Source organism: Nicotiana tabacum, chromosome 18 (assembly GCF_000715075.1).
Source record: "Nicotiana tabacum cultivar K326 chromosome 18, ASM71507v2, whole genome shotgun sequence".
NCBI classification, from domain to species: domain Eukaryota; kingdom Viridiplantae; phylum Streptophyta; class Magnoliopsida; order Solanales; family Solanaceae; genus Nicotiana; species Nicotiana tabacum.
Genome location: NC_134097.1, coordinates 39,703,960 through 39,728,068, shown reverse-complemented (window position 1 = coordinate 39,728,068; position 24,109 = coordinate 39,703,960). Strand labels below are relative to the sequence as shown.

Genomic DNA, 24,109 nt, shown 5'->3' with positions numbered 1-24,109 from the left:
GGACATGGTCCTTCAGTTGGATTGTAGGCTGGCCAGGAATGAGATCATTTAATTCATGGCCAATGCAGAGGTCAAGGATGGCAGAGTTACTAGCCAGGTGAAAGGGTCTAGGTGACCTTTGATGCAAAGGAGCTGGGTGAGATTCTTAACATCCCCTCTGAAAGATATGATGATTACACAAGGAAAAGATGGTCAAGTCTGGACTCCCTTCCTACTGCCCTTGCAATCACTAGGAGATTATGTGATGTCACTGAAGTGAATGAGGCCAAAATTGTGCATAAGAGTGAAATGAAGCCATGCCCCAAAGTCCTGTTTGAATTTGTCAACAAGTGCTTGCTACCTAGACAGGAAAGAAGGCACATTGCTAACTATATGGACTTGGGGTTGATGGAGTGTCTTGAAAGTGGAAGGCAGATCAACTGGCCTACATTTATTATCAAGCTACTGGATAGGGTTATCAATGGCTCCAAAGCCCATGCCACTCCTTATGGGTTTATTCTGACTACTGTTCTTGATCGTTGCAAGGTGCCACGGAATAAGTGGGAAATGGCCACAAGTAAGGATCATTTTGGAATCAACACTTTGATTGCTTGTGACTATGAGGTCACTTCCATTCCTAATGAACCTGGTTAATCCAAATAGACACCTATCAATAGCAAAGTCAGAGCTCTGGTGTAGGAGAGTGGAGCAAAAGATGTTGAGATAGCTAGGCTGAAAGCTCGTTTAGTAGAGGCTCAATCTGAGAGAGATGCTCTCAGAACTAAGCTCACAAAGAAAAAGGAAAGAATGATAGCATTCTTCAAGACATGTTGCACCTTCTCCAAACCAAAACCCAACCCTCTAGTTCTTCCAAGCCTTGAGTTCTTTAGCTTTCAGTTCTTGAACCTTGTCTAGACTTTTCAGTGACCCAGATTCGGGATTTTTCTTGTTTTGCTCATTTTTGACTATTTTTATTTCTTTTTGTGGATTGTGGTAGACTTATATTTGCTATCAATGAAGTTTGATGTGTTTTCTCTTGATTAATTGTTTATTTTTCCTTGATAGTTTAAATATTTTTGGTTGATTACTGATGATTAATCCATGATTGCACTTGTAGTTGCCCCAGTGGCCATGACTATTTATTACTGGGAATCACACTGTGTTTATGCAACTTTTCGATGATGCCAAAAGGGGAAAGATATTGTGCTTTACATTCTGAATAAGTGATGTTTATAACCTAATAAACCTGGTCCTTGATGATAAGTAAAAATTCTCTAACTTTGCATTGATGAATAAGCTAAGTTCTAACAGTGTTGAAGTGAGTGAAAAGCACAGAGTTTATCATCATCAAAAAGGGGAAATTTGTTGGCCCAAGTAAAGGTGAGTTTTGAAGGATGACAAAGGAACTCAGACATGGACCAGGTCCATCCTAGTGAACCACAGATATGGTCAACTCAAGCATGTGATATGCACGCAAAGGAGATAAAACTCACTTACCAGAAATGATATCTCCTGATCCTGATCGAAAAGGTTGCATATTGGATAAGGAGAAAGACTCCTTACACAAAGAGAACACGGTTTAAGAAATGGATAGAGTTAGAGGATGAGACCAACTAGAGCTCTTCCACTAAGGAAGAGTAGCAACAGTATTCTAGTCAATCTCTAATTACTAACTCCATAAATATCAGTGTTATTCTCTTTTACATAAAATGCACATAAACAGAAGTTAAATGTGAATTGAGAGCAAAATAGCAAGGCAATTTTGCAAGCAATTTATGTGTGATTCAAGCGTGCAATCCTGAAGCTACATGAACTAGATAGAAGATCCAGTTCCAAGTGTCTGTCTTTTAATCTAGTTCAATTGTAGTAGGTATTTTCATATGGTACCTTTTAGCTTTATCTAGAAGCAATTGTATTAGGTACTCAAAGTTTTCAAGTTAGAGTTAACTTGGAGTTGTCGCAACAGTTGAGGCTGTGTGCTACAACGGGATTAGAGTTAATCCTAGGTTTATAAAAGAGTTTTTGTAAATGCAGTTTTTGACTCAGTAATTTTAGTGGAGTGTTTGGGAAAATCCTACTGGAAGGTAGGTCGTAGTTTTTTCACTTTTTGGGCCAAGTGTTTTCCACGTAAAATCTCTGTGTTCTTTAATTTTTGTATGTTTCATTCTGCAATAGTAGTGGTTAGAACACATAGAAGAACCAAGTCCTTCTATAATAAGATTAAACAAAAAATTGGGTACCACAAAAATCACCTCTCTTGTGTGGTATTGAAGTTTAGAACATCATCTGTAATGGTGATTTTTTGGGCATTTCTCACTCAATGCCTAGCCCCTTCATATAAGGGTCAATAACACGTTATTGCTACGGTACAAAATTTTTGATAATCCACTTGATTGATACTCATTTTTCGTATTTAAAATATAAAGTCACTTATTCAGGCTTGTAATAATGATGATTTAAATGTTAAAATCCCTTAACTGGCTGGAAATGCAAAGCTTTAAATAAGTTAATTGCGCTAAAATGATGATGTGCAAATAGGCAGCCTCGCAAAAATTCTTCATATATAATGCTTTCAAAGTAAGCAAAGGTGTTACCACATTAGATTAAGTAAAAAAAAGTCTCGTCAATTTAGCACTAAGGAAGAAACAATCAAATAACTACCCTATTACAACTTGTGGAGCAAGTGGCTTTTGTGAACACAACCAACCATACGACCAGCCGATGTACAATGAGATTAGCCATATATGTATTGGGTTACCCCATATCAATTGGATTGTACTATATGACAGAATTGAAAAGATACCTAGATTGTAGTTTTGGGTGTGCTTAATGCTCAACCTCTCTTGAAAAAATATCACTACCTTGTATAGTGATTGTCATAATCTAATCAACACACCACAATTAGCTCAATTCATTTTTACTTCAAGCATTTCTTATTACTTTCAAAATTTTAAAGCTTTCTTTATTATTTATTTTATATTTTATAGGAATTTACTTGTTCTAAAAATAGCTAAATGTCACTCCTTATTAAACTTTTCACATTAAGTTTCAGTATGTGACTTGTATAACCGTGATGACACTTTCAATAGTTATTGTAACGACCCAATCGGTTGTTTCAAGAATTAGCGTCCCGTTTGGTGGCTTAAGGTCTCGAGCAGCTTCGTATTATATATTATAACTTGCGTGTGTGATCGAGTTCAATTTTTGATGATTCGGGAGGGATTGGAAGAACAATTCTTGTTTTAGAAGCTTAAGTGAAAAAAGTTGACCGGAGTTTTGACTTATGTGTAGATGACTTCGGAATGGTATTTGATTGATTCCAATAGCTTCGTATGGTGGTTTTAGACTTAGGCGTGTGTCCATATTTAGATTTGGAGGTTCGTAGGTTGATATGATACATTTTGGCGAAAATTGGAAAGTTGAAGGTTTGGAAGGTTCAGAGGTTTGACCGGGAGTTGACTTTACGGATATCGGGTTTGGATTGAGATTCCGAGAGTTGGAATAGCTTCATTATATCATTTCGACTTGCATGCAAAATTTGAAGTTATTCCGGGTTGATTTGATATGATTCAGTGCGAGTTGTAGAATTTGGAAGTTCATATGTTCATTAAGTTCAATTTGAGGCGCAATTAATAGTTTTGATGTTGTTCGATGTGATTTGAGGCCTTGAGCAGGTTCGTGTTATGTCATAGAACTTGTTTGTATGTTCGGATGGGGTACCGGAGGGCCTCAGGTGTGTTTCGGATGGGCTTCAGGCCATTTTGTCATGTTTTAGAGTTGCTGGTTTTCTGATGCTTCAGGTACTCTATGCGATCGTGTGTATGCTATCACGATCGTGATGTGCTGTGGGAGCTGGGCATGGTTCTTCTTCGCGTTCACATAGTTGTTTCAGCGTTCGTGATGCGTGAGTTGTTTGTAAGTCGCGTTCGCGTCATGAAGATCATGATCGCGTAGTGCTGTAAAAGGAGGCAGGCTCGTTGGCTTACACGTTCGCCGTAGGAGTTGCACGTTCTTGCTTGTTTTGTTTGCTGGCCTTTGAGATCGCATTGTTGCTTACGCGATCGCATGTGTATTTCCGTGATCGCGATGTGCAAATGACTAGGCAGAATATAAAGTACTCTATTTCGAGGGCTTTTGATATTTTTATCACTTTTTGAGTTAGAGAGCTCAGATTTGGGCAATTTTGGAGGGAATTTTCACGTGTTGGTTTGAGGTAAGTGTTCTTTATCCAGATTTAATTATATGTCATGATTCCACCTTTGTTTTTATTATTAAATTAGTGATTTGAATGAGAGGAAATGAGAATTTATGTAAAGACTTTCAAAAATATAAAATGAGGATTTGAAGGCCAATTTGATGTCCTAATTGGAAAATTTTGGTATTGTTGGTTTCGCATCGAAATGTGTGTTCAGATTTTTTAAATTTTTTAAGGTTCCAAGGTGCGGGCCCGAGGTTGACTTTTTGGGTTGGCTTTTTAATTTTCATTAAAGATCGAAGCTTTATTATCCGGAATTGTTTCCTATGGTTTTTATTTATGATATTAAGTTATTTTGGCTATATTTGAGCCGTCCGAGATTATTTCACATGATAAGGCCATTTTAGAGTATTGGTTTAGCTTTTTTGAGGTAAATATCATGCCTAACTTTATGTGGGGGAACTGCCCCTTAGGATTTGAGTCGTTCGTGCTATTTCTGTCATGTGAAAGCCGTGTACGCGAGGTGATTAGTACATACTCGGGCTTATATGTGAAAATTGACCCGTTTAGACTTTTAGGCTTCTTTCATGTACTTATTTGGAATTATTAGCACATGTTATATATTTTATTCGTCATGTATACATCACATGCTTTATTTGAAGTTGTCATTATATGTCACATTCTTTACTTGTCGAGTTTGCTCTTATATGCTTTATTTGAAGTTGTTATCACTTTTATCATTATGTGATTTCTTTTATTGTGGAGTTACTCTTCGTTGAAGTTGTTTTTACATGATATCCTTTTGTTGCTGAGTTATTCTCATGCATTTAGATGTAGTACTAGTCCGTGCCATCTTTTTCATTGTTAAGCTAATTCATACATTAGAATCCGAAGTTTGCCATTTCATAAAAATATTTTCACTATTGAGTTTATCCTTAAACAATTAATTGGAATTGAGGTTATCGAAAATCATTAATCTATTTTAATTGAAGTTGTGTTTAAAGGGGGTGTTGTTCCTTGTTGAGTTACTCTCCCGTTCATTTTGTTGTTATAGAGATTCTATACGCGTTGTGTTGAGCCGTGGACTATTTGTTGTAGAAATACTGATATTGTTGGATTTTTTGAAAGGTTGTGGCTTATGGGTACTTATGATACAAATTGATATGTCGTGTTATTGTGATGTTAGTACATGTGGATTGTTGTGTGGTTTGGTTGTTGTTATGTGGAGTATAAAGGTGGCATTTCACCATTGTCATTATGCGGGGCATAAAGGTAGAATCTCACTGTTGTTGAATGTACGAAGTGATACGAATGGCTATTGTATTATTATCCGGGCAGAGTAATAAGAGTGGCTATTATATGGAGTGATACGAGTGGTTATCGGAGTGATACGGGTGGCTAATAATATTATCAAGGCAGAGTGATACAGGTGACTATCAGAGATAAGGGTGATAATGTCAAGGATGATATGTGATGGCTTGGGGACATTGTGTTAGTGATTTTCGTGTGATGGTGTGTTTTTCCTTGTGCATGTCATACACCTTACGTGACTTGTTGTGTTGCTTCGATAAGCTACTCGATGTCTTTGATATGACTTGTTGACTTGGGCTGTAGTAGTACACTCGCAGAAGCATACACCGTAGCTTGCCACTTATACTAGCTTAGGAGTATGAAGCTTGACATTTATTGATCATGCCCATGTGTTCTTGTATTATTTGTTTTCACGTGATATTAAGCATGTGACCACGCTGGGTGGATTATGATTACGAGCATGTGATCACGTCGGGAGGATTGTGATTGTGAGCTTGTGACCACGCCAGATGGATTGTGATTATGAGCCCATGACCACGCCAGACAGATTGTGATTATGAGCCCGTGACCATGCCAGACGGATTGTGATTGTGAGCATGTGACCTCGTCGGGAAGATTGTGATTGTGAGCCTGTGACCACACCATGTGGATTGTGAATATGAGCTTGTGATCATGCCGTGCGGATTGAGATATTGGCATGTGAGTTGTCCGTGCGGTTGTGATTTGAAATGCGGGCACACGGTGCCGTGAGCATATGATGGTAGGTTGAGACCCGTGGCTTGTGACTATGGGATGAGGTATCTTGGGTAATTTTTGTTGCGAAAACTTGTGTTAGAATGGCTTGATTAATTGGTTGTCATTTGTGTTCCTTAAATGGTTTCAATGGTATTTACACGGTATTCTTATTGCCATTGACTGATTCCTACTTTCATTATTAACTTTATACTTCTATACTGCATAAGTTATTTTGTCTAGTAAGTGTCTTAATTTGTACCTTGTCACTATTCCACCGAGGTTAGTCTTAATACTTATTGGGTACCGACCGTGGTGTACTCATACTACACTTCTGCACATTTTTATGCAGAGCCAGGTATTGAAGATATCAGACTCGGACAGAGTTAGCTTATTTGTCGCGAGGATTCAAAGTAGAGCTGCTTGGTCGTCGTAGTCCCTTAGAGTTCTTTCCTTTCATTGTACTGACAGTATTGTATTTCGATCTTTGAGATCTTTCCATGTACTTAGCTAGAGTTCGTAACTCTGTATTACCAGTCTTGGGAGGTTGTTATGATTATTGCCACGTAGGCTTATTCCGCTTTTGTTCGGTATTTATATTAATCTAAGTTTCAAATTATCATTGTCAAAACCGACATAATCGTTGTTAGTAATCGGCTTACCTAGTCTTAGATACTAAGTGCCATCACGATGCCTGCAGTGAGTTTTTGGGTCGTGACAGTTACACTAAAAATCCATAAGAGAAGTAAAATTTTCTTTCTACACTAAATTGTATGATCACATAAGTGAGCATCGTATTAAGAATATTTGGTTTATTTCTTATATTTAACTATTTTCCTCCTCACTAATTCTCTAGAATACATAGTAAAACGCTCAATATACAGAACATGATTTTTCTTTGCACATGAACTTACCATTCGACCAAAAAAATTCCAGTATAAAGCACCAGTTTGTGAAGAAAAATGCAAGATGTACACTTATAATGGGGTATTAAACTCAAGGTTAGTATTTATCACCCCCATTCCACTAGTCAATGTTGGCGTATCATGTTCCGCCGACGAAGCACTTTTCGGTTCACCACTAATTACACTATTTATTAGAAATGACATGAACATTAGAATCAATGACATTACATACATAGGCGAACCTATGTGTTATGTTGAGGGGTTATCGGACCCCGTAAATTTCGACAGAAATTCTACATATGTATGTGTGTATATCTTCAAAATGGTTAAATTAAATTACTTGACATCCTGAACGCTAAAAACTTTTAGTGGGTACTGATTGAACAGAATATTATACCCTTGTCGCATTAAAATCCTGGGTCCGTCTCTAGTTACGTAGACTCACATTCCATTAGCAATATCATCAACTGATAGTGTCGAACGAGCTCCCTTTTACTAGGGAGGAAAAGTGTAGTAAAAGAGAGTAATAAAAGAAAAATTCATTAAAAAGCAAGACCAGTATTCCATTGGTCAAGCTACACATGGAATTTTGTAAAGTTCGCTAGTTCCCTCTCTTCCAAAGTCAAGATGGTGGGGCATTAGATTCACACAAAAATGAGTGTAGTTCATCAATTCATTATACAGATAGGGAAAAAAAACGTAAAACTTAACAAGCTACATGAGGATGATATGTTTGACAATAAAATAATATTTATTTTATATGACTAAATGACAACAGTGAATCCATATGTATGGAATTAAACCCGAACATCTAAGAAAAAATAGAATATTTGATGGAAGGACGTCCTATTATAATAGAAAATCATTATATCTTGAAATTAATTCATCTAAGTTAATAATAAAATTCACGAGCTTTCTAATGGATACTATGCGCTTGTTACACAAAGACTTCTTAATGGAAGAGCCAATCCTTTGAGCCAATCCTTTTTTTTTTTTAATTTTAAGAAAGAAAAAATTAGAAGAATATGTTAATAAATGTTGAACTATATTATACAAATGGTAGGATAGGGCTAAGGTGGTAATCTTCAGAGATTTTGGATACGCTTTGATGAATAAAAGAATGAGGAGGTTTAAAACCCTTAAATATACTTGTGAGTAGGTTTTATCTTTTAATTTTATCAAAAGTGAGTACTTTTTTTCTCCATTTAAATACTTAACAGACTCTCCATGTTAAATTTAATATGAATTATGAAAAAAATATAACCAGATACAATAGAAAAGTTCAATCAAATTCCAAATTTTGCAATACAAAAAACTAGCAAGCACAAAAAATAAACAAATAGTAGCAAAAATTACACGTCAATAGACTGATCCAGACACCATAAATAAATTAAAATAGTAGAATTTCAAAAACCTCACCTTCAGATATGAGTTCCCGGTTACATCTTTTTTTTTTCTTTTATAAATTTTTATTAACAACCAAAATTTATTAAATATTTGAGTAATTTGACAAAGGCCAAAAGTATCACTTTTAACAAACTTCAAGGACCAAATACCGTTCAGGGGTATATTTAAAGAACTATTTTAAACCTACACCAAACAGAAGGGATACTTTTGTCATTTTACCATAATTCTATACTAGATTTAGACGTTCATAGTCTTCCAAAAACCATCGAGCCTCCCTCTCATCACTCTGGCGCAGACTCGTAAGTCTTCTTCCCCAATTTCTCACCCAAGTTCTCATTTGCACTTTGATTCAAATTATTTTCTTCGAATTTATGCTCAAAAGTTTAAACTGCATTTTTCTTGATTTTTTTTGTGTGCAGAAAATGGGGAAAGTTTTAGGATTTTTGATTCTAGCGGTGTGTACATTGATCTGTGAAGCTGCTATCTTCAAACCCATTTCAGATTCTCACCGATCTGCAGCTTTAGATTTGCTTACACCCAAAGATGGATCTTTTGAAAGGTTTAATTAAACCCTCAATAAACCCATTTGTGTTCTTGGATTTGTTGAGTGTGTAGTGTTTGAGAAAGAGTAATATGGTTAAAAGGGTTCTGTAGCAGGTGTTTGTGGTTGATCCTTTTGATGGCTTAGCAGAATTTTGAACTTTGGCTTGTTAATTGTACAAATTTTACATTGATGATGATTATAAAGCTAAGATTTTTGAGCCGGATCTCATTCCCGTATTGACCTTTTACTCCCTTCATCCCATTATGTCACACCGTTTGACTAGGCACAAAGTTTAGAAAGAAAGACAGACTTTTGAAACTTGTGATTAAACAAGCCATAGATATTTGTGTGACTATAAATCATCTCATAAGTGTAAAATGAGTAGTTTAAAGTTGAATTGTTTTTAAATATGAGGAGGTGCTATTATTTTGGGATAAATGAAAAAGGAAAGTGTGCCACATAAAATGGGACGGAGAGAGTTGTATTCACTATACCATTTTGAGTACCACTGATGATGGGGAAAGGAATTGTAGATAGGAGTTAATAGCAGTTTGGTCAAATTTGGGGTTAAGTATACAGTGTTATACAGGTTACACCCAACCTGGGTGTTTTATTATGAATAGTCGTATCTGTTGATGAGCTCTAAACTATGTCGTCTACGTATTTGAAGTGCTTATGTTTGATATCATTTGAGGGTCCAGAATTAATAATACAATGCTTTGGCTACCTAAAACAAAAATTTTGAGTGAGTATTAATTACCTGAATAACTTCACAAGTTCGAATCTTGGTGAACCAAGTCTAGTATTTGAGCGGAGAATGGTAAAGGGGTGGGTCCATTATTTATCTGGTTTCGATGCTGCTAATAGTGGATTTCTTGGTTATAATATTTCTTAACTGAGGAATAGTTTGGTTATTGGCAATCTAGAAATTTTGCTAGATGTATTTTTTGAAACTCTTCCTGCAGCTCCCCAGCAAGAAATATAGGGGCGAAAGGAAAAACAATGTTTGCCTACCTATCTACTTACTTCATAAAAGAAATGTTTGGCTACCTTATTAGCCGATTGTTATCAGAATCTGATGGAGCTGGGGATTAACACAGTTGATGCGCATTGTGCTCTCTGTGTTTAAAAATTGTTGATAGTCTCCTATCACAAAAATGTTAAGTTGGCACTCTTTGTGCGACAGTCAGGAAAAAGTCCCTTTTTTCTTTGCTTTTTTACTAACTTATAGCTGATATTTTTTTGTATCTTGCAAAGTCAATTGTATGTGTCTAGCTGTTGATTATTTTACCTCTTTCCAGTCTTGAAGTGACATACAAGGCCTTAAGGTCATTTGAGGTTCTTGGAACTGGAAAACAGCCTGACATCAAGGCGGTTACATGTAAATCAGTGGTGGATACTGTTAGGTCTCCATCTTCAGCATCGAAGGATTTGTTTCAAGCATTGAGAGTCAATAGGATATTGAAGTGCGAGCTTAACAATGAGGCTTTTGCTGTATGTTTAAGCTTACTGCTGATTTGATTTTTGATATTGACTTTTGGTGCATTATATTCACTTATATCTCTTCCTTCATCATTGTGCTCTACCGCTGGGTTTTTGTGAAGGGCATAGCCTCTAGACTTAAGGATAACGTGAACAGTGCTGGTTCACTTCTCGACTACTACTATTCAGTTGGAAGTTTAGTCCTTATCGAGGTAATGCAACATGGAGAAATGTCTCATAGTTTCTTTTATATTATACCTGACAGTAACTGATACTGATACTCCTTTCCCCTCTTGAACCCCTCTAAAGAATGATAACAAAAGCAGATGAAAAGAAAAGCTGAAGCTTCTCAGTATATATTCTGTATGGAGTTGCTTGTGTGCTTCATAAGGGAATTGGATATCGTCAAGATATGATTTTCTCTGTTTTTTACTTGTGACTGTCTTTTCTCTAGGGTCAAGCTTCTGAAGTTGATGTACACCTTGGAGGTGCTGATTCAGTTTTCCGTGCCATAAAGGTTTCAAAGTGCACTTGCTGTTATAATTTACATATCATTCTTCAATATTTGTTGCTGTAATATTGGGTGTAAGAATGCATATTGACACTTGAGAGCTCTTGGCAGGCTCTTAGCCAAAGTGATGGAAGATGGCGCTATAGCTCCAACAATCCCGAGTCTAGTACATTTGCTGCAGGTGATTATTTTCTATAGAAGACAATAGTCTAGCATTATACTGGAAAAAGTTGTCTATCTGTAAATATGGCTCCCTAAGGTCCTCCCTCTTCTTGCTTGAATGCTTTATCGCTATTTCTTTTGTTGCTATTTTTTCATGGTTAAAATATTCTCCTACAGGAATTGCACTTGAGAGCCTGGCTGGTGTCATTTCATTAGCATCTTCTGAGATTGATCGTTCTCTGGTGAGTCATACTTCTCCTTTCTATGGCAAGCATTCAGTTACCGCTCGTAATCCTCCTGGTCGGTGCTATTAAAGGGTTGCATAAGCCTGAAGCTAGATGTAGCATAGGCTAGGTGCTTCGCTTTGCTTAAGGGCACTTATGTGTAGGCATCAACATGCTAACTGCTAAGAGGTGCATTTCAGTACCTATAGGCTCACTCTTAATGAGGGCCGTATGAACAATAAATATACCTGCGATACCCCCCTCCCCCCCCCCTTTATTTTTATAACTAGTTTCTCACTACGTGTATACTAAATCATGAAGTATATACTGTATAAAAGAATATCAATATTATTAGAAGGAATATTTGAGTAAATAATAATATACAAAAGAATAAATTACAAGTCTTTGTAAATGATCAATTCATCACATATTCCTAGGACCTGTAATGAATGATGCCGGAAGTAATACACTTTGACCAACCTTTTCTCCTCTATTGATAAGGCTCAGGGCCATTGTAATAATCCTTTCGAATTGCAAGAAAACCATGTTATCAACAAATATTCTCATTAAATCTACAGAAAATGGTTCAAAATGCCCCTAAACTATTGAAAAAGGTTTAAAATATCCTTCATCCACCTATTGGGCTAAAAATACCCCTCCATCCACCTTTTTGGTTTACTTATGCCCTTTGACCGTTAGGTCAATGCTGAATTAAAAATAATTACTTAAAAAATATTTTCATTTTTTAAAACTAATGCACCAGCAGTCCACTAATTTTGTAAAGTGTTTTTTTTTTCTTCAGTTTTTACAAAAAATAATTCAGTTTTTACAATTTTTTTTTCATTTTATTCAGTTTTTTTAAAGCATTTTTTTTGTAAAAACTGAAAAAAATTGTAAAAACAGAAAAAAATTATTTTTAATAAAATATTTTCGTTTTTTAAAACTGAAAAAATATTTTCAACAAAATATTTTCGTTTTTGAATTTTTTTTGAATTTTTACAGTTTTTTTAAAGCATTTTTTTTGTAAAAACTGGAAAAATAAATTTGAAAAAACTGAAAAAATATTTTCGTTTTTTAACAAAATATTTTTTTCAGTTTTTAAAAAAGAAAATATTTTTGTTAAAAACAATTTTTTTCTGTTTTTACGAAAAAAATGCTTTAAAAAAACTGGGAAAAATATTTTTTGTAAAAACTGAAAAAGAAGAAGAAGACTTTACTAAATTAGTGGACTACTGGTGCATTAGTTTAAAAAAAACAAAAATATTTTGCAAAATATTTTTTTTAAGTAATTATTTTTAATTCAGCATTGACCTAACGGTCAAAGGGCATAAGTGAACCAAAAAGGTGGATGAAGGAGTATTTCTAGCCCAATAGGTGGATGAAAGGGTAGTTTTAAACCTTTTCCAATAGTTTAGGGGCATTTTGAACCCTTTTCCATTAAATCTACTATGAAGAAACCCTTGTACATGGATCAATACCTCTTTTGCCTGTGAGAGCTATAAAGTTACCCCCTAAACAGTAAATGTGGGCATTCACTAATTACATTAGAGCCATCACAAGCTTCTTTAAGTATGACATTGCTCCTGACACCTTTATTAGTGATATAAATACTGTGATGTTTTATTAAGCAAAGCAAGAATCTAGCCGGTAAGATTTCATGCTCTTTCCCATAGTCAAACTGAGGAGCTCCTGAAGCAGTGTGACCACTCAACCTTGTAGTATTAAAATATGGAGAAGGGAATTCATCTTCTACAACTTCTGTACTCAAGGTAGTTCATGTTTGGCCTAAATCCTGCAGGATAACTCAATTGAAACATAAAAGGACCTAAATAGTTTCCATACTTCAATAGTCTGGCTTGCCCTTTCGAAGTGAGGACCTCTTCATGTACCAACCTTTCCTCCCGGGTCCCAACTGCATGATAGCTCTTCCCTTTTAAAGAAAAAGAGAATTCATCCTCAAATTCAAACCCTGAAAAACAAAAAAAGGATCAAATATCAATATGCATTCATCACCAAAAGTATGCATGCAAAATAAGAGAAGAAAATGCCCATGTATTTTTGTAACCCAATTTCTTCTAGCAATATAAAGACTCGTCTATAAGTTATGTGCATATCATCATTATAGAGAGTCACATAATTCTTTAAGTACATAACTCAAAATTTCGTAAATCACAGTACTGATAAGCGAATGATGGAGAAGAAATCAATTGGATGGATACATCAGGGTTTATGAATATGACATTAGAAACGTAGTATAAGAACTAATAAATTTGAATTAAAATTTTACTAGTTTTTGAACCTGATTAGCAGTTTAATACACTGGTCAGTGTTTTTTCAGTACACTAGTCACTGGTCATTGTTTTTTCAGTTCAATTTGATGGTATTGAATGTGAGTTTCTGACTGCTATCACTGGAGAGGTTACTGAATATGGTATTTGCATATGTTTCATTTGCCTCCATTATTTTGCCACTCAATGTGCATTTTTAGTGTGGATTCAAGCTTTTACGTATTACAAGATGTCACGATTTGGGAATAGGCAGTGATGGCAGATTTACTGAGTAATTTCTAAAGCGGTCAAGAAAATCATACTATACCTCTCATGTGATACTAATATCTGAATGTTGCAAAAAGAATGAAAAAAGTTTATATACTCTTAGGGGTCGTTTGGTAGGGTGTACAAGAATAGTACTGTATAGGGTGTATTAGTAATGCTAGGATTAGTAATAATTGGGTTAGTTATGCTGGGATTATTTCTTATCGACGGTATGGTTTGGTGTATTAAAAATAACATACATTGCATAATTTTTTTTTAAAAATGTTTGTTTACAAAAGTGCTCTTTGAAAACATTTGAAAGGTTTGAAAAGGCAATTCTGTCTTTATACATGCTTATTCATGTATTAAAAACCATGGTATTGCTAATGCCATGGTTTGCTATGTATAAGAATAATACTAAATAGAGTGTATTAGTTATACATAGGTTTAAAAACACTACCAAATATTAATAGTACCAAAGCTAATACATGTATTATTTTTCCTAATACATCCGACCAAATGACCCCTTACATGTTTGAGGGGGTGCACTTACAGGAGATAAAGCAGAGACAAAAGATTGCCAGTTACTTGATGCCATATTGCATGTGTCTGTAAATATGTCTAGGCAGCATTGAGTTTTGTGGGACCAATATGTCAGCTTATATACTGAAGTTGTCTTATGCTCCACTTGGAAGTACATTATAATTTTCAGCTTTCTGATTTTTGTTTAGTCTTTATTCATGTGGATGCTTCATTCTTTTGTGAGATTACTAGTTTTCTACTGCTATTTTTTTCTGTCGGCAGATTAGCCTGGTGAAAAATGACATATTGAAGCTTCTGGACGGTGTTGAGAAATATGGTATCCACCTCTTTTGTTCTTTCCTATGTTCTCCTTTCTCTCATGTTCACTCTTAATTCTTCTTTGTTTTTCTAGGTTGTCAGTAGCTGATAGAAAATTTTGCTTGAGATTTCCCTGTTCTAAGATCTGAACTTACATCGGTGTACACGGATGTGCCTATGCTAAATAGAATAAATGATATTAGATGTTTTTAAATGTTTTAGGTCCGCGTATTCATTTGGATGCACCAGATAAAATCTCCTTACTCGTCAAAGCTTTACTTTTAGATACTGCAAAAGACATGGTATTCTAATTTATCTTGTATTCCTTGCTAGCCAAGAAAGAAAGAAAAACATATAGCCTATATAAATTATATGAATTTTTGTGATTTTTTGTCATAGCAGGTGATATTGTTGTGTGTTAAAAAGGTGTCATATCTCTTTTCCATATCATTCATTAAGAAAGAAATTTAGAGCTCTTGCTTTTGTGATTTAGTATGTTAGCTGTTTTTCTTTATATTGGAAGTTCAAGTGAAAGTATTTATTAGTGTATGCAGCAAGTTAAAACAAAGTGAAACATGTTAGGTGCCCTCCTTATGTTCCTTGTTTGGTAACATACATTAGGTCCCTTATGTCAGGTGCTGGCCAAAAAAATAAATAAAACTTATAGTTCATAAAAATATTGTGAATTTTGTCATTTTTTGTCAGAGTAGGTGATACTGTTATATGTTAAACAGGTGTTATTTCTCTGTTCCATACAATTACCCAAGAAAGAAACTTAGTGCTCTTCCTTTTATATATTAGTATTATTTAGTCAGAGAAACAAAGGATTGAGTATGATTTTCTTGCTGTATTCTTGATATTGAAAGTTCAAGTGAAAGTGTTTATTAGTGGATGCTGCACGTTAAAACAAAGTGAAACATGTCGGGTGCCTCCTTGTGTTTCCTCATTTGATAACCGAGCAATTTCTTTAGTCCTTTCCATTTATGGAAAACGATTATACGCTTAGAAAATGACTTTGATTTTGAGGTACCTCACCTTTTCTTGTGGTGAATGTTCCCTGTTTTTCTTTTGGGTGGAAAACTTGTGTACCATCCCATAATGAAAGGTTGAATCTATATTTCACTCCAATTGATGTAAGAAGGCTGAAACCTGGTTGTACCTTCTTACTCTGGAGAAATACATAACATGTAAATTTGTTTTCATATATTTGACTCGAAAATGTTTGTGTTTGATGAGTTGGTTGAGAAAGAGGTAAGGAAAGGGAGCCAGAAGTCAAGTATGTTTTATTGGAATGGTCTGATGGAAAAGTGAAAATAATTACTGTTGTTAACTTTATCTGGTGCTATTTGATTGAGAAGTTCGATGCGCTTAGTCTTTGACACATCGCTAGATGCTACTCATGCGTTTTGTAGTTTTCCCAAGAAGGAACTAATTAGATTTGTTCTACGTTATTAAAATAAAAAAGAATTCAATACAGTTCTACCCTATTTAGAGCCGACGCTGCAGTTTGTCGAATCAGGCTCGCAAACTCAGTGTCATTCTAAGAACGATTGTCATGTTACAGATGATGGGGCTTATTACTTTGATGAAAAGCTTGTTGATGCTCATGGATATCAGAGTCCCCTATCAGCTTCATCAGCTGTGGTGCGTGGTATCACAGCATTTGCCATAGCATCTGATGAAGATTTAAACGTACGGTAGTCTAATACTTGATGTTTTCGTATTTTTTTCAACTATCATATGAAAGCTTGATAATAATTTCCTCTATTGTAAGCAGCTTCCAGGTGACAAAATCTTAGGTTTAGCAAGGTTTTTCCTCGGTGTCGGAATTCCTGGAAAAGCAGAAGACTTGTTTTATCAACTTGATGCATTGGCTTCCTTAGAAAACAATAGGTGGGTGACTACGATTTGCTCCATTTTCCCTTTTCCCAAATCCAGTATTTCAGGGAATTTGTTTATGTCTAGTAAATTTCAGTTTCAGATGAAGCACCTTAGCAGCTAGCAGCATTCTTTACTTATATATGTCACAAATTTATTTTCTATATACAGGGTCTCCATTCCTTTGATTTTGTCGCCCCCGACTGCTGTGCTTTCATTGACTAGGAAAGACCAGCTTAAGGTGCGGCACATTGATCTCTTTTTCCTCAAGTTTTGATTACATAGTATTCTCTTTAGTTTTCCTCAGCACTTGTTTATTCTTACCTCTCATTTTGGATTTAAGTCACACTGACGCCTTTTTCTTATTTTTTTTGTTTCTTTAGCGATAACTATTGTATACTAACAAGGATATTGGCTTGAAAGACTGGTTTAGATTTAAAAAAATGATGGCTTGAAAGTTTTCTCACAATAAGGTTAAGTGGGCCTTATTTTACAAGTGCAAGTCAGCATTATTGCTTGTACAAAAAAAAAAAAAAAATCCCCTTTTGCTTATACAGAGTATTTGGTTGTCTTGGTTGTTTTAAGTGCTCATCAATGGATCGCAATTGTTGACATTTGTTTTTCTTAAATTAGGTGAACGTAAACACTGTTTTGGGCTCTGCTGCACCTTCTCTGTCAGTCAAACTCAAGCAGATCTTCACCTCCGGTTCCAAAGATGCTTCTATCATTGATCAGGTGCATAGGGTTTTTGTTTGTGATCGAATGCAGCTGATGGAGATCTAGTATATTTTGATTAAAATAGTATAGATATCTTTTCTTTTCCTTAACTTTAATTCGTTTGAAATTTGTGCTCTGCAGGATCTCAAATTTGACCCAGAAAATGCTGTGCATTTCTTAGATGTATTGCCAGAGAACATTGACGCTGGTAGTTACATTTTTACTTTTGAGGTATGGCCTCTCATTCTCTTTCCCTTGTTAAAATGTTCAGCTTCTCATTCCCCCTCCCTCAGAATCTCTCACGCCTTCAACTTGATCTTTTTTTTTATCTCCTACCTTTCTTTTCTGGATGATCTTCTAGATTGTCCTTCACAATCCTGAGGATAAAAAGATCTATGCCGCTGGAGGACGAACAAAAGTACCCATATACGTGACAGGATTTGTCAAAGTTGACCATGCAGAGGTTGCTGTTCTTGACAGCGATCTTGGTAATGTGGAAACTCAAAAGAGGTATTTGCTTTTCTGCTGTCTCTTTTCTCAATGTCCATGACACATATATACTTCAAAGTGTGCGTTTCTGTTGTAATCATTGACTATTTTTTTGGCCTATTGTCTTCATTTACTGATACTTTGTATTGTTGATTGCCGTTGACTTGTTTCTGATATGATAAATGCAAGTATCATGCCTCAAAATATGAAACATATTTGCGGATAGTTTAGTATAACATTCATTCCTGACTGCCGCTGCATGCTCAAAACTAAAGCTAGTAGTGTGAGACTTCTATTCTGCCCGCCCTATCTAGTAAGAGCCTCTAAAGCTATGTTTAACACTGAAAAGTTTGTTCCTTTCCTGTTTTGACATTTTTAGCTATTCATTGTAGAAGGAAAATATTAAGTAGATCTAAGATTTTTTTCTACGTGCTGTATCACGTTCTCATTAATAAAATTTGAAGAACTGGCCATCTTTGAATGCGATCTTACATGAACTGTAATATCAATTTACATAATGTTATTCTTTTCTCTTAATGATGGTGATATTAAGTCTAGTAAATTGCACACATCTCGACTAATCCACCGAGTCACTACAGCCTACAAGCATAGGTGTTGGGTAATCCTGCTCCGTTAAGGGTAGAGCAGTTAGGCTCACAATAAGAGTTATAATTCACACCAAATGTTGTAGCTGGAATTGAACCTGGGACCTCCGAGTTACTTGTCTCAACAACTTAGTAATCCCTTTGGGAACTTGCATTACACACTTATTCAAGCGTCTTTCTAGAGGGTTAATAATCAAAGTTTTGTTATCACTGATTAAATTGAAAATTATCTGCAAAGTGTTTATTGAAGCTATGCAATTCTCTAATTTTAGATTAATAATAGAATTCATAGAATCAGCTTAGTTGGGTCTATGCCAATAATGCTTGGTCTTTACTTTCAGAGAATTCACAGTATTCTTCACTGTACGTTTGCTCTTCTTTTTCCCCTTTTTCATATTTCTTTTTGAGTAAATACATTTTTCCTTCGCCTTTTTGATCTTCTTTTTCCTTCTTAAATGTTTTAGTTTGTGAACATGGAGAGTGCATCTCCATTTCCCACTTTACGCTTAACAGGGCACAAGCGAACTGCTGAACTAGGCTCAAGCTTGTCATTTTTACCTTTCCTGAAGAGCCAAGAGGAACCACCTTCTATTATGATACACTGGAAACTTTATTCAATACGTTTCTAATGCTTTAATACCTGTCTTTTCCATGTTAGTGGTGGATAGGAATGCATTGGGAATATGATTCTGTGCTGTTTTATTAGCTTGGTCGAAGTTCTTTTTTGATAAAGATGTCCTATTGAAAGTTTTCCTTTTCTGTATCTAGACGGTTAGTTTTGATTCTATTTACATTGCATCGCTATTTACCCTATTTAGATTTCTAAAACTTTCAATCAAGAAACTTAAAGGGTGATTCAAACCTTCAAGTAGTTCATAGGATTTAACTTTACATAACTTCCATCACATCGTATGACTTCCTTGATTTAATGGAAGGTGCAATTTTGTCACCTCTAATTATTATCATTTGAGTACTGTCTTGTTAACTGTTTCATGCTGTTTTTTTATACTGTCATATGTACAATTCTATGCCAACTGATACTAATTGAAAATTGTGCAAGCATCGTATATGTGCCTTCACCACATCGATAGTTTATCTTTATCTATGTGTGTTCTTTTACAGGCTTGATTTGGCTGGGGAGAACAGTATCTCTCTCTCAGCAAACCATCTTCAAAAGCTACAGTTGTCATTCCAATTAACTTCTCCTCTAGGGAATGCTTTTAAGCCGCACCAGGTTGGAAGCTCACCTTATCCTTTTAGCGAACGGTTCTGTCATAGCCAGTTGGTTGACTTACCGATTTCCTCTGCAGGCTTTCCTCAAGTTGAGACATGAGAGCAAAGTGGAACACATCTTTGTTGTGGGAAATTCTGGAAATTTTTTTGAAATAATACTAGTTAAGTTTTCTAAATCATTTCTCTCTCTCTCTCTCTCTCTACTTACTTTGACATAGGGAGGAGTATGACTTATTTCTGAATTCAGCACAAGCCTGTTTGATTGTGCTTCTTAGAAGTTATTCCAATTTATTACCATATTGATGCTCGCAGTTGATGTGGTTGGTGATTTGCTATTGGATTTTTGTCTAGCTAAACATTAATAGTTTCCTAGCCTCAAGTTCCAATCCCAATAAAAAGCATCACTAAAATTGCTATAACTCCAATACCAACAATGACTGGAAGAGCTAACCGCTGTATTTTAAATCGCTTTCTGCTTTGTAGGATTTTCTTGGGCTAGTCGAGAAGTTTTTCTATCTGTCAGGTAGATATGACATTCAACTTACAGTTGGGGATGCTGTCATGGTAAGTATTGATTTTTAGCTCCATAAATGCTCTACATATTGTGTCACATTTTGGTCGATTTTTAAGCCGAACAGCAGTAAAGAAATTTCTTCTAATGATACCTGGGCTTCGTTGAATTTTCCTCCAGGAGAACTCGTTCTTCCAACATCTGGGTTCAATTGAGTTAGATCTACCAGAGCCTCCAGAAAAGGCAGCTCGCCCTCCTCCACAAGCTGTTGACGCTTCCTCAAAATTTGGGCCCAAGGCAGAAATATCACACATATTCAGAGCTCCGGAAAAAAGACCTCCTAAGGAGCTTTCGCTCATCTTTTTGGCCCTTGTTCTCTTGCCATTCGTTGGATTTTTGGTGGGGGTAATTCTCTCGAATTCGTTTCTTAGTTAGTTGATTGTGATGAACGGTAGTGTGTTCTCCTTTCTCAAAAGAGCTATATGATTGCTTCGTCTCCATTTGTTTGTTTTGCCTTGGATTTGATCCGAAGCTTTATATTCCTCTCTTCCTTATAATACTTTTGTTGTTAATTTTTTTTGCTGTAATATTTCCTCAGCTTTTGAGGCTGCAAGTCAATCTGAAGAACTTCCCAAAAGCATCAGCACCTGCTACATTTGCCATTCTTTTCCACTTTGGCATTGCAGCTGTCTTATCGCTCTATCTTCTATTTTGGTTGAAGGTCTGTGCACACTTTCTTCAGTCTCTGGATCTCCTTTATATGAGAATTCTTCGACTTCTGTTTGGCAGCGTTTCTATTACTTCATTTTTTATTTTGGAAACAACACGAGGAGATAGAGAAGGAAATTAGTTCAACTTCCCTATCCTTCTATCTGTCTATTCCTTAAACTAAACTGATTTTTGGTCTAATTAAAAAACACTGATGGTTCAGTTTTCGGAAGTTGGAAGTACACAAATCCTAACGACTAGTTATAGTACATCAATAAGGTTTTGGAATGTCTTGTGTTTGATTTAACAATACTGAAACTTTGGAATCTGTTAACTGAAAGTTACTCTGTGCTGTGTTCACCTATGCTCTATTATCTGTAGAAAGCCTTCTAAATTAACTTGTCTGATATATTTGTTCGGAATGTTTATGTGTTTTTACTTGCTAATAACTACACATACTTATTTGCTTCTTTGCCTGCAGCTGAATCTATTCACAACACTTAAAGCACTTGGCTTTTTAGGGATCTTCTTGATGTTCGTCGGGCACAGAACCCTTGCATATCTAGCATCATCATCTGCCAAGTTGAAATCAGCCTAATTTAGACAGATTTCTTTTTTATAACTTATAGATGGTGAGGAAACATTATAGAGAAAAAAAGAGGGTTGGATATATCCAATTTTGTTGTAGGACAAGGAAACCTGTTCAGTATGTAATTGCACCAGATTTTGTCTTCAAATTATAGTAAAAGATTGGAATTTGCTACTTTACCTTGCACAAGTTTCAACCTTGGTTAGGCCCCTGGGCTTTGGCCTGGTGGTAAGAGCACAATGCACGGTGTAGGTTCAGTGCACGGCATGAGTTTGAATCTTGTTGAATAATTTTTTTGGGTATTTAAGTGGAGAAGGGTAGAGAGGCGGATTCATTATTCACGAGTGCAGTTTGCTTTCAACGGTTTCTCGGTTGTAATAAGAATTTCAACCTTGGTTTGTTGGCGTTGAAGTTGCGGTGGTTTGCCTTGGGGCATTTCTCCCTTGACATCATTAATAATGCACTGTCTATTTTTGGTAACTAATAATACATGTACTTTCCTTCAAATACTAAGTGATTTTTTTAAAACCTGATATCTCTGCTGGTGAGTAGTAGATAGTCGTTGGGATAGTTGAGGTGCTGATGAGAAGTAGTAGATATTCGTTGGGATAGTTGAGATGCTTAAAATGAGTGGAAATTTATTTATATATAATAGGAGAGGCAAATAAATATTATGATGACAAAGTGGATAACATTAAATTGATACATGTAAATTTTTTGGACAATTCTCCAACTTTGTTGGAGTTCCATATTTATTTTTAAAAAATGTAAAGTGCACATTTTTTTAGGAGTTTAGAATTTTTAAATTTTTCAAAAAATAACTGATTTGAAGAGGCACAATTAAAGGACACGTTTTTTCCTCTCTAAATAAGAAAATTGATTTTAGATTATTATTTATAAATTGCATATTTGGATACCACTTTCCCTAAATTTCCTCTACAAAACCTAAAATTGTCCCACGATTAGAACTCACGACATCCACTTCCATTATACTCACGACTGAGACTCACGACATCCACTTCCATTATACTCATGACTAGGTGTCATCACGACACCCAACAGAGGGGAAATTGGGTCGTGACATCTGAAGTACTTGCTAAGACTAATATGAAATTTCCTTGTTCCCCATAAGCTCAAAGGTCTAAGAAATTGCTCCACCGTTCAAATTTTACACAAAATGTTCTTTCATTGATATGCAATGAATTGTAGCAATTAGTATAGTTCACCTATAGTTAATCTTTTTACTTAATAACATCTATTGTATTCAGAATAAATCAATGGCAGATATCATATATAGTCGGCTCACTTAGGCTACAGAAGTGTTGCGGGTGCTAAGAAGCAAATTCATAGGAAGAGTTTTTTATGTTAAAAGAGGGGTTTTGGTTGCTTTGTGAACTGATTTTATGGAGTTTTCAGGTGCTCATTTGCATGGCTAATCTGAGGTCGTTTTCATGGTGGTTCGATAGTTTAATGATGATTTTAATGGAGGTTAGAGGTGATTCATGGCTGGTTTGTGACAAAAGTTTTGGTATCTTTACGACTATATTTTTATGGGGTTTAAGTGACCTTTTTGGACTGTCTTTTTGGAGGTTTTCGCTGCATTTTTGGTCTAGTTTTCATGGTTAATTTGGCAGCAGCTATGGTGATTGACTTTTTCAGTAAACCAGTTCAACTAAACAGATGAAATAAGAAAGATGAATTCTTCTTAGAATATTTGTTATCTCACACATAAATGCTATTATTCATATTGAACTTACTACAAAAGTAATAATAGTATGAGAGTTCCACAAACTACTTTAGGTGTGTGTATATGACTAAAATGTCACAGGATTTCAGCAACCATCGCGAAATACTCCACGAGTAAAGGTAAACTAATGAAATACTAATACATGATTTTCTACATTTTACATCTTACGATATCATGATTGAATCGTGCATGAGGATAAATAAAATCAAGATAGTCGACTACCTGAGTTTAGTAATGTACTCATAACTTGAATTTTTATAATTGAAAAGTATTGAACTCTATGATAACACTGTGACGAGAAATTAGTACGTACTTCGATTACTTTGGCTGGTGCGTATGAGAGCTGCAAGTATACATAGTTCAAAGACAAAATTTCATTGAACTTCTGATTTTCTTTCTTTTTCTCTTGTCCAAGAATGATTCCTTGGCGCTCTATCATAATTTTCACCATGTCAATTAGAATATGTACCTTTTCTCGCTTTGCAGGTTGATATGAACTTATTATTACTTCAAGAATTAGAAGCATGGGATGCAAGACTAAATAAAAGAGAAGCACATGACTCATAAAAGTTTAGAGGAAATATACTTTGTATATGTACCATTCACCAAAAAATTGTTCATCTTCAATAAGGAGATCCACTATTTTCACATAGGTGAAACATATTTTTATGCAGGTTTGTCACGACTCTAAATTCGGACCTGGTCGTGATGGAGCCTTCATGAAACAGGGCCAGTCAACACAAACCCCCAATCCATTTAAACAATTATAATAATTTAATTTAAGTCATTAATAAGTGATAAACCCC

General features: G+C 35.4%; 1 protein-coding gene across 2 annotated transcripts; it reads left to right on the top strand.

Annotated features, from left to right (window-relative positions):
* The first annotated feature begins 8,693 nt into the window (after positions 1–8,693).
* LOC107827179 (dolichyl-diphosphooligosaccharide--protein glycosyltransferase subunit 2-like) lies at positions 8,694–21,730 on the top strand. Of its 2 annotated transcripts, none has more exons than XM_016654270.2 (20): positions 8,694–8,828; positions 8,949–9,088; positions 10,375–10,567; positions 10,678–10,767; positions 11,010–11,072; positions 11,178–11,247; positions 11,406–11,470; positions 14,791–14,845; positions 16,391–16,518; positions 16,604–16,719; positions 16,876–16,945; positions 17,338–17,439; positions 17,563–17,652; positions 17,783–17,931; positions 19,638–19,749; positions 19,826–19,909; positions 20,232–20,312; positions 20,440–20,664; positions 20,858–20,980; positions 21,449–21,730. In XM_016654270.2, the coding sequence occupies exons 2-20, from the start codon at positions 8,952–8,954 to the stop codon at positions 21,563–21,565; spliced, it is 2,070 nt and encodes a 689-aa protein (XP_016509756.2). In that variant the 5' UTR covers positions 8,694–8,828; positions 8,949–8,951; the 3' UTR covers positions 21,566–21,730. The 2 variants fall into 2 exon arrangements, with proteins under 2 accessions (XP_016509756.2, XP_075092890.1); XM_075236789.1 differs by having other exon boundaries at positions 16,346–16,518.
* The last annotated feature ends 2,379 nt before the right edge of the window (positions 21,731–24,109 follow it).